The 17,033-nt window shown below is 48.4% G+C and overlaps 1 protein-coding gene and 1 long non-coding RNA gene across 3 annotated transcripts; one reads left to right on the top strand and one right to left on the bottom strand.

Annotated features, from left to right (window-relative positions):
• Nucleotides 1-382: 382 nt before the first annotated feature.
• LOC114506659 (protein CutA homolog) lies at nt 383-15,846 on the bottom strand. 2 transcript variants are annotated; one of them, XM_028524463.2, is made up of 6 exons: nt 15,706-15,846; nt 11,583-11,731; nt 7,700-7,759; nt 5,938-5,983; nt 5,621-5,670; nt 383-2,755 (listed from the first exon to the last, which is right to left on the bottom strand). In XM_028524463.2, exons 1-6 carry the CDS (start codon nt 15,772-15,774, stop codon nt 2,653-2,655), a joined length of 477 nt encoding a protein of 158 aa, XP_028380264.1. In that variant the 5' UTR covers nt 15,775-15,846; the 3' UTR covers nt 383-2,652. The 2 variants fall into 2 exon arrangements, with proteins under 2 accessions (XP_028380264.1, XP_035878041.1); XM_036022148.1 differs by lacking the exons at nt 11,583-11,731; nt 15,706-15,846 and adding an exon at nt 8,037-8,365 and having other exon boundaries at nt 385-2,755.
• Nucleotides 3,568-10,134, top strand: LOC118499796. Its single transcript, XR_004902330.1, has 2 exons — nt 3,568-4,759; nt 8,354-10,134. It is a non-coding gene; the product is annotated as an uncharacterized LOC118499796 (long non-coding RNA).
• Nucleotides 15,847-17,033: the final 1,187 nt, after the last annotated feature.

Raw genomic sequence — 17,033 nt, 5'->3', positions numbered from 1 at the left:
CTGCGGAATTTAGGAGCAAGAAATGAGCGTTCTCAGAAAATCCCTAAATCGTTAAGTTATTCTTAAAATAGTTCACACTCTTTCCTCATTATTATAGGTAGCTGGAAATTTTTTTTGTTTAACAAATAGGGATACTAAGCTTAGTTATACAGTATTTACAAAGAACCGGAGCCTAGAGGGAATATTTCAATCCTGGAAAATGCCAGGTGTTCAATCATTTAATATTCAATTGAATATTGAATAATATTCAAATAATGTAATATTCAAGTATCCTAGCAAGGTTAGCAGTACAAGAATCACGTGTTGAAACTGCCAAATCAAGAACTTACTTTGCTTTCAACGCTTATTTCTTGGGTACGGCTCATAGGATTTATATAAAACACACTGTGTGTAAACTTATTTTACTTGCAAGAACGACTCACGGTTTGCAGCGGACAGGGCTACAGACACACCCTGCTCACGCAACATCATAACATTGCCAGAGAGACTGACCCCGCAGCGAGCCTTCCTCTCCTGTGCGGTCTGGTCTCGGTTCTCCTGACCTACAACTCGGCGCGCTGGCGCTTCCTGCTTGCTTCTCATTGGATGGAGCCCTTCACACCAGTGATGTCTCTATGCTTTTAAGCTTTAGTATTCACAGATCATTTCAATATTTTTTCTCATTTCTTCAACTGATTTTTCTGGGGACACCAGAGTCAAAAACACATACTTCCTGAGAGATGCTGGGAAGGCGTTCCCGCGTGGGAACACTATTCCAGGTCCTGGCCCAGCCCCCACGGCTGTACTAACGGTACAGCCACCGCAGGCATGTGGACGGGCTCCCCGGGGCGGAGAGGATGGCCTGAGCCTGAGCCCAGGAACAACGTGCCGCAGCTCACTGGAGCCAGCCACTGGCCGGAGTGGGCGAGGAGAGGTGGGTGAGGATGGACAAGTGAGGTGGGGCAAGGTTATGACGGGCCTTGAGCACCGGACCAAGAAACTGGACTTGATCCTGAAAGCAACACGGGCAGTCCACGTGGGGTCCCCTGCAAATTTGTGGTCGAGGTGGCTTCACACCAGATTTTTCTTACATGACCAGAAACATCGGCTGTGAAAAGGGACATCGCCGTCATCACTCCCCCTGTTCTCCTCCTGGGGGAGCCCGCCCCCACCCCCACTGGCTGCCACAAAAGAACTCTCTGGACCTCTGCAAGGGCCTCAGCCTGAACCCCTACAGAGCTTCCACAGAAGGGCCCTGGGAAACACCATCCCCACCCCCCGTTTCATGTTCAGGGGAGCTAAGGTCCAGAAACAGGAGGTGTCAGAACGAGAGCCTGGCACCACCCCTCCCGCACACCATTCCCTCTGGAAGAAGGGCCCAGATACCACAGATGTCTGTGGACCCTCACTCAGGGGACCCTCACCCCAACTGCCCACAGACTCCCCAGAGTGGAGTTACCTTGTGACAGACTCCTAAAGGGCCCTAGGTCACGTTTCTCTCCTCACCCTACAGGAAGCTCCGCCTTCCCAGCCCTCCTCCACTGGCACAGGGGGGGGGGGGGCAGGGACAGGGGGCAGGGCGAGCAGCCTTGGCTGTACCCTTAGTAACAACACACCCCCTTTCTGGGCCTTGGTGTAGTTCAGTTTTCTCTAGTCATCCACACAGAGACTGGCTTAGACCCTGGTTTACAACTTTTAACGAAAACTTTTTAAAAATCCTACAAATCTCACAAGATAGGTCAATACGTTAAAATAGTAAAAGTACAGTTGCATGACTGAAGTACTGGTGGTGGGGGGCAGGCAGTACCTTCTGCCAGCCACGGGGGGGCTCTGTGGAGCAAGCCTGAAAAACATGGGCCTAGAAGTTCCCCAGGGTTCTTTCCTACTGTAGGGTGCTCAGTTTCAGTGCTCAGGTAAAACAGTTAGTGTGGTGGGCTCAGAGCCTATGTCTCCACTGAGCAAGGCACCGGAACCTTCTGAGATCTGCCATATTCGGGCTAGGAAAGAGACAAGACTCATTCCCAACCCAGGAGGCTGTGTCTAAACACAGCTGTTCCCCAGTCCTGCACACACTCCTGGAGTCCATCCCCAGGCCCGCTCCTCAGGGCTCAGGGCTCACAAGCACCCTTCACAGCTAGGAGGAAGAATCCTGCTTGTCCCTGATACTGGACCATTCACAATCCATCCTCTGAATACAGAAAGCACTTGCCCGTTCCTCTAGGAGGAGACATTCATCCCACACCCTTCTAGGCAAACAGGTCATCAGTTCTATTCCTCCTCCTGAGAACCAGGAGAGTAATCCCACCCTGGACACTCGAGGTAAGCCCAGCGACTGCCGAAGATGAAAAACCTCACCCTCACTGCCACCCCTGCCTGCCCCCTACACAGAACCACCCTTGCTCTCCCACCCCTGGGGGCACCTTTGAGGGTGATGCACTCAGACACAAGTTCTGGCGGGTTTTTGCTTAGCCTGACTGGCCCAGCCTCCTCTTCTAGCCTCAGAAGCCTTGGACCTTCAATGTCCACAAGTTATTTAGCTCCTCTGTGCGGACAAAAAGCACAGAATCCAGAGATGCCAGGAGGCCGTAGGAGGCCGAAAGAGCCTCCCTTCCCCAGAGCGCAGCGGATGAAGGCCACAGGCAGCCAGCAGGGTTCACAGAGAGCCTCACGCACTCAGTCCTCCTCCATGCCCTCCTTCAGCCACCTCAAATAGTGCACGTCTCCTTGGTCCATGGGAAGACTGAAGATCTCTGGGATTTCAAAAGGATGCACCAGCCTTTGGAAAGAAAGCAGAGTCTTGTGAGTGACTATGATTAGAATCAGCCCATGTGAGATAAAACCCCACAGGCCAGCCGCACTCGAGGCCCGCCTCGAGCAGATCTGCAATCTGCTGTGGCCCACCTGTCCAGCTCCGTGACCCACCACCCCTGAGCCCATGTTTTCCATCTGTCCGGGTGGGAGACCAGGGTGGCTATACCCTGGTCTCAGATCTAGCAGGAGAGAAGGGCCAGATGGCTTTCGAGTCTCACAGTCACGGGTTCAAATGCTAAGTCTGCCCCTTCCTAGCTGTGTGACCATGGACAAATCACTTAATTTCTCTAAAGACCTTATAAAAGAGGGAATGAAGATAGCACCTACCTGCCTGGACTGCTGAAGATTAAATAAGACGGCGTATATGAAGTACCGACCCGGTGCACTGACTGGTACCGTATGCATTCACCGAACGTTAGCTACTGTCTTCGCTGCTGTCCCACACTCCCCGCTGTGCCCCGCCCCCCACCACGCTGCCATAGTCTCTCCTCCACCCTGCTCCTGTTCATCAGTCAAAAACCTCTCTCTCCTCCAAGGCCAAACTCAGCCATTGGCTTTTTCAAGGGATCTTCCTCGACCATCCAAACCCACGGGACTCCCTCTCCCTTCTCCCCGTATCTTCCACCTGGCCCTCGGCACACAATGCCACGTTTTCTTCATTTTCCAGATTCAAGAAACCCAGGGCCTGGGGCTTCAGTTTCCCACCCATCAAAAGGGGCCAGTAGCCCTCTGCTTCCTTTGCGAACGAGGCACTGGGAAGTTCTCACGAGACAGCATGCATCACCACCTGTGTGCAGGTGCCTCAACCCTGAGAGTGAGCCGGGTAATTTTACCCAGTGCCCCAGGATCGCAAATTTTCTTAACTTATTTCACGGACGCCTGGACCAGTGCACGTGTGTTTATAAGCAGACATACAGTATTCAGACACAGAGAGGAAGACATCTGTAACACGGCAGCAGTAACAGCTGCCTCTGACATGGCACTTCACGCGTACACTTCACGTAAATTCACCCCGAGGCACTAGTTATGACCCGCCTGTTACAGATGGCGAACCGAGGCACAGAAAGTCTAACCCATTTGCATGCACTTGAGCTACAACTAGCAAGTAGAAAAGCCAGGATTTGACCCTGGAGGTCAAGCTCTGGGGTTCACCATCTTAACTCTGCAGCTGCCCCTCACTGGATAAGCCGTAAATTCTTGCTCGTGCTAGTTCCACCGAAGGTGCCTTATCCCCACACCTCTGCTACGGCGGTGACACGGGCCTTCCCTCCTGCTGGATCTGAGACCAGGGCATAGCCACGTGTTCCCAGCATCCTGACTGGAAGGAAGGAAAGGGGTTTTATCATCCAGGTGAGCGACCGCATCCCTAGCTGCACATTAGTGTCAACCTGGGTGCTTCTGAAGAACCTATTTGATCCCCCACCCAGATAAATGAAGTCAAAATCTGAAGGAGGGCCTAAATGGGTCATTGGAACCCAATGAAAAATGTCTCCAAGCGATTATAGTATTAGCCAGCACCAAGAATCACCAGTGTAGACCGGTACTTCTCAAGCTTTTAACGTGCATGGGAATCACCTGGGGATCATGTTAAGCTGGAGCTTGGTTTGGTAGGAGACCCTGACACTCTGCCGGTCTAGCAAGCGTCCAGGCGGTGCCCATTATTTCAGAATCACACTTTGAATGGGAAGGCTGTAAACCAGTGGTTCTCCAGGTTGACTCCTGGGGAACTCCAAGATTTTTTCAGGAGGGCCATGAGGCCAAAACTATTTCATAATGTGCTAATGTGTTACTTATCTCTTCCTGTGTCGACATTCGTGCTGCTGGTGCAAAAGCAATGATGGGTGAAACCACTGGCACCTTCGCACACGTTGGGACCACGGCGCCACCCTGCACTAGCTGTCACTGCCGTCCACCACACACCTGCATGCGCACCAGGCCAGATTCACTTAAGGACATCCTTGACAGAGTGGTAAGAGTTATTATTTTTATTAAATTTCAACCCCTGAGTATGTCTTTTTAATACTGTGTGACAAAGTGGGAAGTGTACATAGGGCACTTGGCTGTATGCCTGAATTCACTGGTGTCTTAAACTTGTCTGATTGTTTGAGTCACAAGCTAAAGCTAGATTTTTTTTTTTCATGGAACACCATTTTTAAGCCTGAGTTCCAATAATTCGTCACTTTTACAAATTGTGGTTACTCAGATTTGAGAATTAGGTAGACATTTTTAAATACATGAACACAGTGAGTCCATCATTCGAGTGAAAACAATTTAAATCATTTGCTGCCAATGAAAAAAATTGCTTTCAAGCAAAAATTAGATTTTTGTAAAACATGAATTTATCACCATGAGCTTTAAGAGTGTCCCAACATTCAAAGATGCTTCTTATTAAGCCAGATTTTGCAAAAATGTAAAATGATGCCATTCTCCTCACTTTGGGGGGAAGGAGATATGGTTACTTTCCATAAAATGCATCATTTACAACATTAATCTGTAATGGTAATAATAATGGTTTATTATTGTTATTTTTAATTTTTTAAATTCTTGGTTTTAAATTCCGATACAGTAAACTTTGATATAACCCACATAAACAAAGCTCTTTCAGGTCCTCGATAATTTTTAAAAGTGCGTGGGGCCCCAGAGACCAAGATTTTGAGAACCACTGGCGTGAGCTCACTCAGTCTAGCCTCTTGTTTTACATGTGGAGACTCTGAGGGTCAGGACATGTCCAGGGTCACATGGAAGGTTGGTGACGAGGTTTCCTGCTTTTCAAGCTCATTCACTTAGTCCCTATACAACACTCCCGGCTGAGAAGAGACGCCAGCCTTACCTGACATAACTGGACAAAGTGTGGACCTTGGAAGTCTTTGTCTTTATTAACTGGAAAAGAAAAAAACATCACTGCTTTAGGACGTCAGCCCAGCTCTGCTGCTGCTCGTTGGTCTGGCCTTTTAGTGGATGGCCTTCCCTCCAGGTCACCGGCCCTGTCCCCAGCTAGCTCTCAAGTAAACCCAAGACATCTTACTTGGGGCTAGAACCTCAATCGGTTGATCTCTGATAATTTTTCATTGGAATCTGGGAAAAAGGCCTTGGTCTCACTTGGGCTTTTTCTATCAAGGCTCCGCCCCCCCCCCCCACCTCACTCACCAACAGAATCTCCGTGGCTTCTTCTATTTCTCCATTCCAGAAGTAGCTGGAGAAGAGAACAGAACCCAATTACGATGCTCATCAAACTGGCCCAGGGAGATGTCACGCCTGGCCCAGTCAGGTGACTCCCTGAGACGGAAGCTTGAGAATCTTTCCAAGCCCACATAAAAAAGTCTACAGTTGGCCAGGGTGCAAAGGCCACCCAGGGCAACCGTTCTCATGCATGTTCCTAGCATCCGCCTGGACATTCCTGGAGGTGAGAGGCTCCCCATTTCCTGAAGAAGTCCGTCCGTCTCCCTTATAGGTCTACACCTATGAGGTGGTTTTTCTTCTGGTGTGGCCAACATCTGCCTCCCGGCTGCCCTCCCCAGCTTCCACGGGAGGAACCACCTCAGGAAGCCCTGTGGAAACTCCTGTGTTTTCTCACCTCCAAACTGGGCATCTCCAGTTCTTTCAACACTGGCTTCATACCCTCCGCCTCTCCCCCTCCCTCCTTTGGAGGGGTGCTGCTTTTATCATCACTGACTCTCCGCCCTGAGTGCCCAGGAAAGGACACATGAAAAGCACGGGAGGCTTCAGGGAAGCAGTGAGCCTTACAAGACATGGAAACAGGTCCGAAGGTGAAAGGTCAGGGATGGTGTTCAGAAGAGAGTATGAGAGCAGCATCCTGTGAAGGGAAGGGAAAGACACCTTGCCGGAGAATACAGTGTTCCCACAGTTTAGGAGCAGTGAGCCTTGCCGGCACATTCTCCCTGTGCTGACGGCACTGCCCCAGGGCACGTCTAAGATGACCTGGGCCACCGGGGGCCTTGTCTCACAGAGCTGCGGTAAAAGGATCGATGATAGGCCACCTGAAGGACGTGCCAGGCTGAAATTCTGTTCTAGGGCCCAAGCATTGGTGTGAATCACCTACACAACTTTTAAAAATTTCAGAGACCCAAGCCCCACACTCAGGGAGACTGACTGGGCAGGCCCAGAATGGACCTCAGGAACCCAGCACACAGCCGCATCTGGGAGCCACAGCTGCAGACGGTGGGAGCCACAGCCGCAGACGGTGCGAGCCGTGGAGGCAGTGACGCTGCCGGCAGGTGGGGGGAGCTTTCCCTACAGGACATTTTTCTGTTTTGACCTTCGGAGTAGATATATATTATTTCCCTCCCCACCTACCCCACCCCCATTCTCTCACTCTCTCTTTCTAGGAGGGAAGATGAGAAACAGGCTGATCGGAGCAATTAAGTCACAAGACAAAACCTGCAGCACTTGGAATGGGCTGCTAAAATAACAATGTTCTGGTGGGCTGGGAGGAACAGCATAGGCCAGGCTTAGCTACGGCGAAGCTGTTGACACAGTGCAGCCTGTCTCATGTGCCAACTGCTCGGTCTTCCAACGAATCTAGACAGTGGAAATGATTTTCTTTGATATCCCTAGTTGGCTTACTCAGGGATGGACTGCCCAGTCTGGCTTCTGTGCTAAAAGCAAACTGATGGATTTAAATAAAGACCGTGCATACAAGATCCGCGGTTCCTAAACTATAAGGTTTTTTCCTCCTTTCTCTATACGCAGCACATTTTTGCTTTTGTTCAGGGATGACACAAACCCACTGGTTAATTTCCTCTGAATACGGATCAACAGTTGATTAATTAAATGCCTCTCAATTGTCCTTTCCCAATTCCCCATCCGTGCAGCGCCCTTTCTACCAGCCAGGACCTGACGCAGCGCACGCCCACACCCCTCCTGAGGCCGAGGCGGAGGCAAAACTCACAGTGAGGATGCCTCGGGCAGGATGTTCACCGAGGCAGCCAGCTTCTTGCCCAGCACAGCCCTAAAGCAAAGAAAGGGGCAGTCAGTGGGGCTAGTGTCCAGGACCTAAAGAGAAGGGACCGGGGACAGGAGTTCCTGGGAACTAGATGATGATTTAGAGTGCCCCTCCTCGTGGCAGTGTGAAGGACAGGCCCAGTCTGCCTAGGGGATGAGGATGACCTCTGGACAGAGAACAAGAAGACCCGGGTTCCATTCCTGGCCCTGCAGGAGCGTGGCTGCGTGACCTTCTGCAGCGTGTTCAACCACCCATCCAGGATAGGCACGGCCCCCTCACGCACCCCGACTCTCCTGCTGTATAATGAGAAGATGGCTCCACCAGCAGCTCCCAAGCCTTTTCACCACCAAGAGCTCCTTTCGTTACCCCATTTCTGCTTTTTTCATGCAGGTATGTATCGGGCTGACACTCAGTGCTTCTGATCTGCAGACACCCACATGACCACACAACTCCAAGTGAACGCGAGAAGAGAATCATAACTTGTGTTTGTCTTTGGCAAATATAGGCTCTTTTCACCTTTCCTGGTAAAGGTGTCTTTCACAGCCCTAAGAGCACAACCTTTGTCTTTGCAGACCTCTAAGGTATTTTTGTTTTTGACAGACCGCAGCTTGGAATCCCAGGACCGATCATCTCAGATTCCTGTGAAGCACTCTGGCGAACACAATCCAAGAAGCTTGAAGTAGTACAGGTGTCACAGAAAGAGAACAACCACCAAGTCACCGAGCTGTTGATGCCAAGAACTGTTCCCGCACACCAAAACCTCCAGCCCTCAGGATCGGGCCCTGATGAACCTTTCTCCAGTCTCGGGCAGCCGAGGGAGCCGGCCTCTCTTTTCTGAAGTGCTTGCACCTTGCCAGATAAACCTCACTTGAGCCTTGCTCGCCGATCCCTCCTTTCTCCGGCTGCTGCCAAGAGAACTGACCTACTTTCTCTTCCCTTGAGTTCCAGGCTAAACAGTGCTCTCTATTTAAGGCTCCGCATTAATGGGGTATCAACACCACCCTCATTCCCTTGCAGAGTTAGAGGAGATAAATAAATCCCTGACCGTAAGAGAGGCACGTGGCACAAGTTTGCTTAAGCAACTGCTGCGAGTCCTGCTCACTCAGCCGCTTGCTCAGGAATTACATTCTACAGGTTCCAAAGGTGGCAGGCAAACATAGCGAGTGAGTTAAACCTCCAGGAAAAACAATCTGTTGTCCCAGAGTCACATCACTAAAGACTCCACTTCTGACTTTCAGTCCAATGTTGTGGGCCGAACACACTACTTAGCCCCGTCAGAACACAGTAAGGAGAACGCTTTCTGTACCAGCAACTGTGAGGAGGCCTCAGAAAGTAAAAGGCAGCCCGGGACACAGAAGGGAGCATGCAGGGGACCACACGCACAGACAAGAGCACCCGTCGTCTGTCTCAGGAGGCGACGGGAACCACAGCGGGCAGGAACTTGGAGGCAGCCATCATGGTGAACTGCGGGAATGCCATGGCAGGAGCAGGTGGGTGCCCCAAATCTCCCATGGCCCAGGCAGCAATAATGGGGTGTTTGTCTCCAGGAAGGAGGAGTAGGGTAGGCACTCTGGGGAAAAAGGCAAAGCAATGTCCTAGTAGCTGGAGACAGCCAGGGGTGAAAGGAAGAATTCATGCCCAGGAGGCCAGTCACTAGGGCGCCCCAGTCTGTGGAATGTCCCCCCCAAACCACACGCACACGGAAAACGGTGCTGCGGATCCCAATTCCTTGCAGCTGTTCCTGCGCCTCCCCACGAGCACAGCTAAGAAGACGAGAGAGGTTACAATCAAGAATAACAAAGTACGCATCTGAGGAATGTCGACAGTGAGAGACAAAAAAAATCAACAAACCAGAGAATTTATGTAAGAGGACCAGTCAACAGTACAGTCAAAACCAAGATCTTAAAATAAGTATAATTATGTATACCTGAAAGTTGTTAAGAGAGTAGATCTTAAAGGTTCTCACCCCCCAAAAAAGGTAGCTGTGTGAGGTGACAGAGGTGTTAACTAACCTTACTGTGGTAATCATTTTGCTATACACATATATCAAAGTATCATTTGTATACCTTACGCTTACACAATATTATATGTCAATTATATCTCAATAAAGCTGGAAAAAAATTAAAAATATAAGTATAATTAATAGCTACAGAAAGATAAGGCAGGATTATTGCATCCATAAAACAGGATCAGATTATAATACGGTCAGACATTTAAAAAAACATGAGTAGTTGGTTATGAAAGAATGATGAGAAATCTTGAAAAGGGAGACCACATCATTTAAACAAAAAACTCAATGGAAGGGCTGCATAGCAACAAAGGAAAAACAAGATAGAAGAATGGGCTCAGGAATTCTCTCAGTACACAGGATAAAGGATTAGGAAAATATCAAAGTTCAGTCAGGGAACAAATTCAATCTCCTTGTAATAGGAGTTCCAAAAAAAAAAGACATATAAAGAATAGAGAGGGAATATCCAACAAGTTAGTAAGTGAACATTAAGATGAAGAGAAAATGCTAAAAATTGTCGTAGAGAAGCAGTATCAGGTGCTGATAAGCACCTGACTTCTCCTTAACAATTCTGGATGCAAGAAGATAATAGAGACCTCTCTCCAATCTGATACTGATCCCATTTACCTGAACTGGACTTTCAACCAGTTATAATCCAGGCATTAGAATCAATTTCCTCCCAACACCAAACCTCACAGATGTCAGCTGAAGTTCCTCCTTGGCAGGACCACTGATTTAAGGGTCCAGAGAAAAGATAGCTCAATACAGACCCTGGGCATATAAGAAGCATCAGGAGGGATTTTTAGTTCTTAGGTGCCAAACACTATGGTTGTATCTCTGAAGTAATTACAGGTTCTTTTAGATAAGAGCTGTTCTCCAAAGGTAATGTTAACATGGAAAAAAAAATTACATTCTGGTTGGAGGAAAGAAAGATGGAATCAAATGCAAGGTTAACCTATGACCAAGAATTTGGAGGGTGTGTGCTCCCAAAGACCAGATTCAACACTTGAAAACACTATAACCTAGTCTATCATCAACTTCGAGAATGCTGAGCTATGGAGCAAGAAGTCAAGTCCATTACCCTCCAGCCCCAGGAACCCTCTTCAAAGCTATATCTATAAAGAGAAATGAAGGAGGGGAAATTCCGATACCACAAACATTTATTGTGCACCTACTACATTCAAGTTACTAGGGTAAAGATTGTACATATTTCGTATCATTTAATCCTCCCCATCCTGTGAGGCAGGTGACATTATCTTATATTATAATTCAGGAAACTTAGAGAAGGGAAGGGGCTTGCTCCGGTTAACACAGCAAGTGGTGGAGCCAAGATTCAAACGCTGGTCTGTTTACAAGTCCAGTGTTCGTCCACTACACAACAGCCACCTCTAGAAATTTTCTAAATATTTGGACTGGCTACTTCCTCCTTTTCACCTGTCACAGCGAACACTTCTGGGACTGAGCAAAGAGAGTCATCTCCAAGAAGAAAGAGAGATGGACCAGGAATTGGGAGACTTAAAATTCTCAACAGGTAGGATTCCACTTTCTCTTATCTTAAAACCTTGGGTAAGCCACATATCCCTCCGGGTCTCATGTGCCTCATGGGCCCCCGCGCTCAACATTTCCAGGCCGGCAGCAGGTTCCACAGGACCACTCGGCTGTGCTCCTCACACCACCCCAAGCAGACAGCTGTGCAGTTCATCCCTGGATGGATAGGATGGGGTGGTCAGGAGTAAGAGAACGGCCCCAAAGTGGCCCCTCTGGAGCATCCTGGTAGCTCCCTGAGCCTCCTGGGGCAGCACCTCAGCCCCTTTTCCATACCTGGCAATATCTCTGGCAATTTGCTCGTTGGGGCAGTTGACAAAGACGATGGAATAAGTGCCGGAGACAAAACTGCCAGTGACAGCCGAATGGAGCTGCAGGCTAAGGGTCCTGATCAGGGGGTATGTCAGGAGAGAGGCTGTCAGGATCTAAACGGTGGGAAAAAGCACAAGTCAGCAGTGACATGGCGACTCATTATCTGCCTCCTCAAGCAGACTGGCACCAAGGCTGGGCATCATTTTTTCATGCCCATTCCCCATCCAAAATATAATTCCTGAGATCTTGAGCTTCAGTGCTTCCACGAAGTTCTCATGCCTAGACATTTTCCTCTGCATTTTGCAGATGATCAAAAAATAGAGGCTTAGAAATCAAGAAGCTCGCTCAAAATCACACAGCTTTGATTTGGTGAAGACAGGATTAGGACTCAAGTCTGGATGACGTGAAATCCATTCTTACTTATTTTATTAATTAATTTATTTATTTTAGAGAGAGGGTAAGGGAAAGACAGTGAGGGAGAGAAACATCAATGTGTGGTTGCCTCTTGTGTGCCCCACAGTGGGGACCTGGCCTGCAACCCAGGCATGTGCCCTGATTGGGAATCGAACCAGTGACCCCTTTGCTTTGCAGGCCCCTGCTCAATCCACTGAGCTATACCAGCCAGGGCTTGAACTCCATTCTTCTGGAGGTGACACTAACTGGCCCACAGCGAACTATCATCCTGCGGAAATTATAATGAATTATAAACCTTACAACAATGACGTCTGAGGAGTTAATTTCACCTCCATTCATCTCCATATGTGCCAGGCACTGTGGGCGAGCTAGATGAAAAGGCAGCCTACTTCTAAAGCAACGCCACCTGTGCTACTGAAACGGAGAGCTGGGGGGACCATGAGGAAGGCTCCCAAAGGCACCCTCTAAGTTGGACCTGAAACTATAAGTAGGATCACAGGAGAAGAGAGAGACATGCTAAGCAAATGATAATATGTACCAGCCCAAGAGGTATTTGGGGGTTGATGAAATGCAGAGACTGCAAGGGTCTCGGTCTGGGTGTTAGATCGGGAGGAAATGAAATTGGCTACAACTATAAAGAAAAGGGTCAGGCTAAGGAGTCTGGAGCCTGACCTCAAGTGAGAGGGTACTTTTGGGGGTTTTTAAGGAACAGAGTAATAACACAGTGAAGCTGAGCAGGGTACCAGGAGGGAGGATGAAAAATGATCAGAAAGAGCCTGCTTAGAAAGCCATCACAATGATCCAGGAAAAAGAACATGATGGCAATGACGACGTGAGAGGAAAAGGCATTCAAGATACAATTTTTCTTATTGTTTTGATGATAAACGTTTCAAAAAGAAGAAATGAAAAGAAGTGGAGACACCCTCCATCCAGGGTCCTCCGCTTGGGGGGCATGATGGAGTCATTAACAGGGACTAGGCAACCGGTGAGGAGTCCCAGTGTGCCGGAAGCCAGGCAGAACAAGGGTGTGTTTCTCCCGTCTCCCCGCCCAGGGCTCGTTCCTCTCTCAAATAAACCTCTGTCCTCCCACTCCTGTTATGCTGTCGCCCAAGTCCTGGCTCCTACTTCTTCTGCTTCTTGGCAGGGTCTGAGCAGCATTTTTGTCTTTAGCTTCAGTTTGACTAGAGGCCTGTCTGGGTTGGGTTTCTCATTCCCTCCTGCTACCTCCACCAAACCACCAATTCAACATACTAAGTCCTCTGAACTGAACCAGTCACCATGCATGGAAAAAAAAAAAAAAAGACTTTTCAATGAAGCTTTCAGTGTGTGTGTATGTGTGCACAGTAGGATTTACATTAGATCCTAGTGCCAATATTGCTAACTGCCCTGGCCTTCCCCAAGTTACTGCCTCTCCTTCTATAAACGTTATCTAGAAAGTGGAGGTTCTGACACTTGTGCTGCCTGTCTCAGAGCTGCCATGAGTTCAAGCGAGACAGGAAAACATAATCTGCAGTCACAAATTCAATAAAGATAGGGGCCGTGCCTTGATCATCACGGTATCTCCAGCACAGTCCATGGCACACGGCAGGTTCTCAATAAATACTTGTATACTAGTGAATTAATACCCCAGCGAGATGTTGTTGTTAGGGCTAACTGGTCTTGTGAAGGAGAGAAGGCTTGTTAGCAGTGCTTTTAGCAGAGAACTAGACGTCCTGGAACACTGTAAGGAATCAACCCCACGACTTGAAGGTGGCTTCCAGCACAGACTTCAAATAAAAGCAATGGCCTGTCCCCCAACCAAAAAAAAAAAAGGCATTCCTAGGGAAGATCTGTGGCGTTCCAACCAGCAGGTATCAGTGCAACATATAGCTAAGATTAAATACAAGCTCACCTAAAATGTGTTGGAACTCACACGAACTGAGAGTCCGCTCTTACATGTCTTGATATTTGAAGAGTTAACTTCACCTCCATTCATGTGTAACTGTGCTAGACACCGTGGGTGAGCTAGTGGAAAATGTAGCCTAATTCTAAAGCAATGCCACCTGTGTTGCTGAATCTGAGGGCTGTGCTCTCGAATATTATCTAAGATAAGCCTTAATTGAACAGGTAAAGTAACCGAGGCAGAACATCCAGAAATTGCAACCAAGCCAACACTTGTATCCCAGACTCCTGCCTCCCACTCAGGGCTCTTTGAACTGCAGTGGGCACAGTTAGGAATTAATACAGTGGGGTCGGTTCAGTTTCTCTTAATCCAGTGGCTCTCAAAGCAATTTGCCTCCCTCCCACCAAGGGGACGTCTGGCAATGTCTGGAGACAATTTTTGTTGTTGTGACATGATGGGAAGAGATGCTATTGGGATCTGCTGGGCAGAGGCTAGGACTGCTGCGGACATCCTCCTGCTGTACCACTGACCACGGAGAAATAGAGTTGTTTGCATATGTCCCCTCCATTGGACGTGTGCTCTTCCGTCTCACTCGTTTCTGTGTTCCCAGCACTTTACAACCCCGACAGGGAGTATGGGCTTGAGAAATGTTTGTGGATCATATCAACAAAGGATCAGAAGCATGAAGGGTCAACCTGGAACCAAGGATGGACTACAATATGTTAGAAAGTGACATGATATTAGTGCAAAACCGATGGAAAATACAAACATCACAATAGTCCCTAACAGAAACATTATAAGGGGAAAAAGATCTATTATAATTTTTTAAAGTCTTTCAACATTTTCCTACTTATGTCTTTTACTATATGCCTTTCCTATTTTTACATTCTTTTAAAACATTTTATGTATCCACTCAGTTACTTTGTACTTTATTCTCCGCCCCCCCCCCCCAACCCGGTGGAGAATTTGCATAGCCTTTAAGAGGTTAGGGTTGACTTTACAGTCTGTGTAAAGGCAGAAGGGGAATCAGAAACCACCTAGTGATTCTAAACTTACAATCCACCTAAATTTATAATCCACCTAGTTTTAAGGGATCCATGAATATTCAGAATGAATGAAACACTGTGTTTATCTATACAGTTTCCTTGGGTACAAATACAAACAAACCAAAAGCAAAGAGAGAGAGTAAGAGAGAGAGAGAATCTACAGGGCCAGAAGGGTTAAGAGCCACTGACACATGCGGGTTGTTACAGATGAGGAAAAGGGGCCAGGAAGAGGAAGAAATCACCCAAAGGTGATCATCGGAGCTGGGCTAGACCCCTGCGCTTCCGACCCTCTCCACCTCCCCCTCAGCTACCTCCACCACTGGAGATCCTCTGCAAACGATCACTTCCAACCGTAACATTTAAAGATACCACTGAGACGAGAAAACAAAGCCTCAGAAAAACAATATGGTAACTGCAACAAAAAGAAAAGACTCTATCATGGGACCCGTAGACAAGGACTCACCACCAGACACCCCGTCAACCTCCCTGACCCTGGCTATGACACACAGCCAGGGTCGCTGCTCCCTCAGCAGTGAAGAAGGGGCGCTGGTAGGCTTCAAACCCACACCACGACCTCCAGGACACCGAGTGGTGTCTCCGGGGATTTTACTGTCCATCCCCTACCTGCTTGCCCCCAGTTCACATTCCCAAGGGCATTAAAGGAAAGTGTGTCTCCTTCCATCAGTTTCCAGATTGGACGTTTAGGGCTGAGGGAATTGGGAAAGTCATAGCGTGGGGCACTCACCAGGAGGCATATAAGGACAGAGGACCGAGGGTAGCCTGGTAGAGGGCACCGTAAGCCCAGCCTATCCATGGTGTCGCTGGTAATTGAGCTGCGCGGCTGCAGCGAATGTGGCCTCCGGCTAAATCCCCAGGGAGGGGGTGGGGGGCGGGAACTGAGGGCCTGAACCGCCTTCCCGCCCCCCCCCCCACCTGCTGCCTGCCCTACTGCCCCGCCCCCGACAGGCTGGCTGGAACGGGAAAGTGGAGGTGGCGGGGAAGGGGGAAGCAATTTTCTCTCGCCCCTTTGTCCTCAGAAACATACAGCCCAAACACCAGACGCAGACCTATAACCCTTAGAAAAATAAAAATACTATTTTTTTTCCCTTCTCATTCCAACAACACAACAAAAACAAAATATCATAAAAATCCTCAGAGACGTACAGATAAAAACGCGTATTCCTTAGATACAGAAAGCGTTCAGAAAGCAAAGCATACAAACTCTGAAACACAGACACTAAACTCTTCCACTTGATACAGGCCCATCCCGCCAACAAAAACGAGTGATGCTCACTCTGCTGCTTTGCCCTCCCCCACCTCACCCCTCCTCCCAAGACGTCCCTTCTAATCCTCCTTGGTTTAGAACACTCTTGCCCCCAAGTGCTCTCCCAGTGGACTCCTTCATCCTTCCAGGCCAGCTGCCCCAGCAGCCTTTCCCAGTTAATCCCACGGTCCTCTGTTCCCCTGAGGCACTGGGTACACACTTCTGCTGCAACATTTAATATCAAGTATGGGGAGCTGCAAACAAATAAGCAAAGTAGCAAGCTAATGACTGTAGCCCTTCAGGAATGCAGAGTCCACTGTTGTTGGGGTTCCTGATTTTTTAATCCAGTTTTTTTCATATGAAATATCCCAATTTTTTTTTTAAAGATTTTATTTATTTTATTTTTAGAGAGGGAAGGGAGGGAGAAAGAGAGAGAGAAACGCTGGGGGCCGTGGCCTGCAACCCAGGCATGTGCCCTGACTGGGAATCGAACCTGCGACACTTTGGTTCACAGCCCGCGCTCAATCCACTGAGCTACGCCAGCCAGGGCGAAATATCCCAATTTTTAAATGATGGCATTGCTGGGCAGGAGAAGGGATTGAGTACACAAGGACACAAGTAAACTTTTCAAAATTAAGGGATCTGTTCTATATTTTGATTGTGGTGGTATTGACATTTTAATCAGTGAATTGTATGTAAGTAGTACCTTAAACAAAAAGGGGTTGGGGGGATACTGGAAATTAATTCGAAATTGTTTTAAAACAGGAAGGTCAAACAAAACATCTGTTGGCCAAATCTGGCCTGCATGC

This window comes from Phyllostomus discolor, chromosome 3, assembly GCF_004126475.2.
Source record: "Phyllostomus discolor isolate MPI-MPIP mPhyDis1 chromosome 3, mPhyDis1.pri.v3, whole genome shotgun sequence".
Classification (NCBI taxonomy): Eukaryota; Metazoa; Chordata; class Mammalia; order Chiroptera; family Phyllostomidae; genus Phyllostomus; species Phyllostomus discolor.
The sequence above is the reverse complement of the archived record's forward strand: the minus strand, read 5'-3'. Positions and strand labels throughout refer to the sequence as shown.

Coding starts and splice junctions, on each gene's coding strand:
- LOC114506659 (XM_028524463.2), bottom strand. CDS start 15,774: ATGGATAGGCTGGGCTTACGGTGCCCTCTACCAGGCTACCCTCGGTCC. Junction 7,760..11,582: donor ATTGCCAGAGATATTGCCAG/GTATGGAAAAGG, acceptor TCTTTGCTTTAG/GGCTGTGCTGGGCAAGAAGC. Junction 2,756..5,620: donor ACTTTGTCCAGTTATGTCAG/GTAAGGCTGGCG, acceptor TTCTTTCCAAAG/GCTGGTGCATCCTTTTGAAA.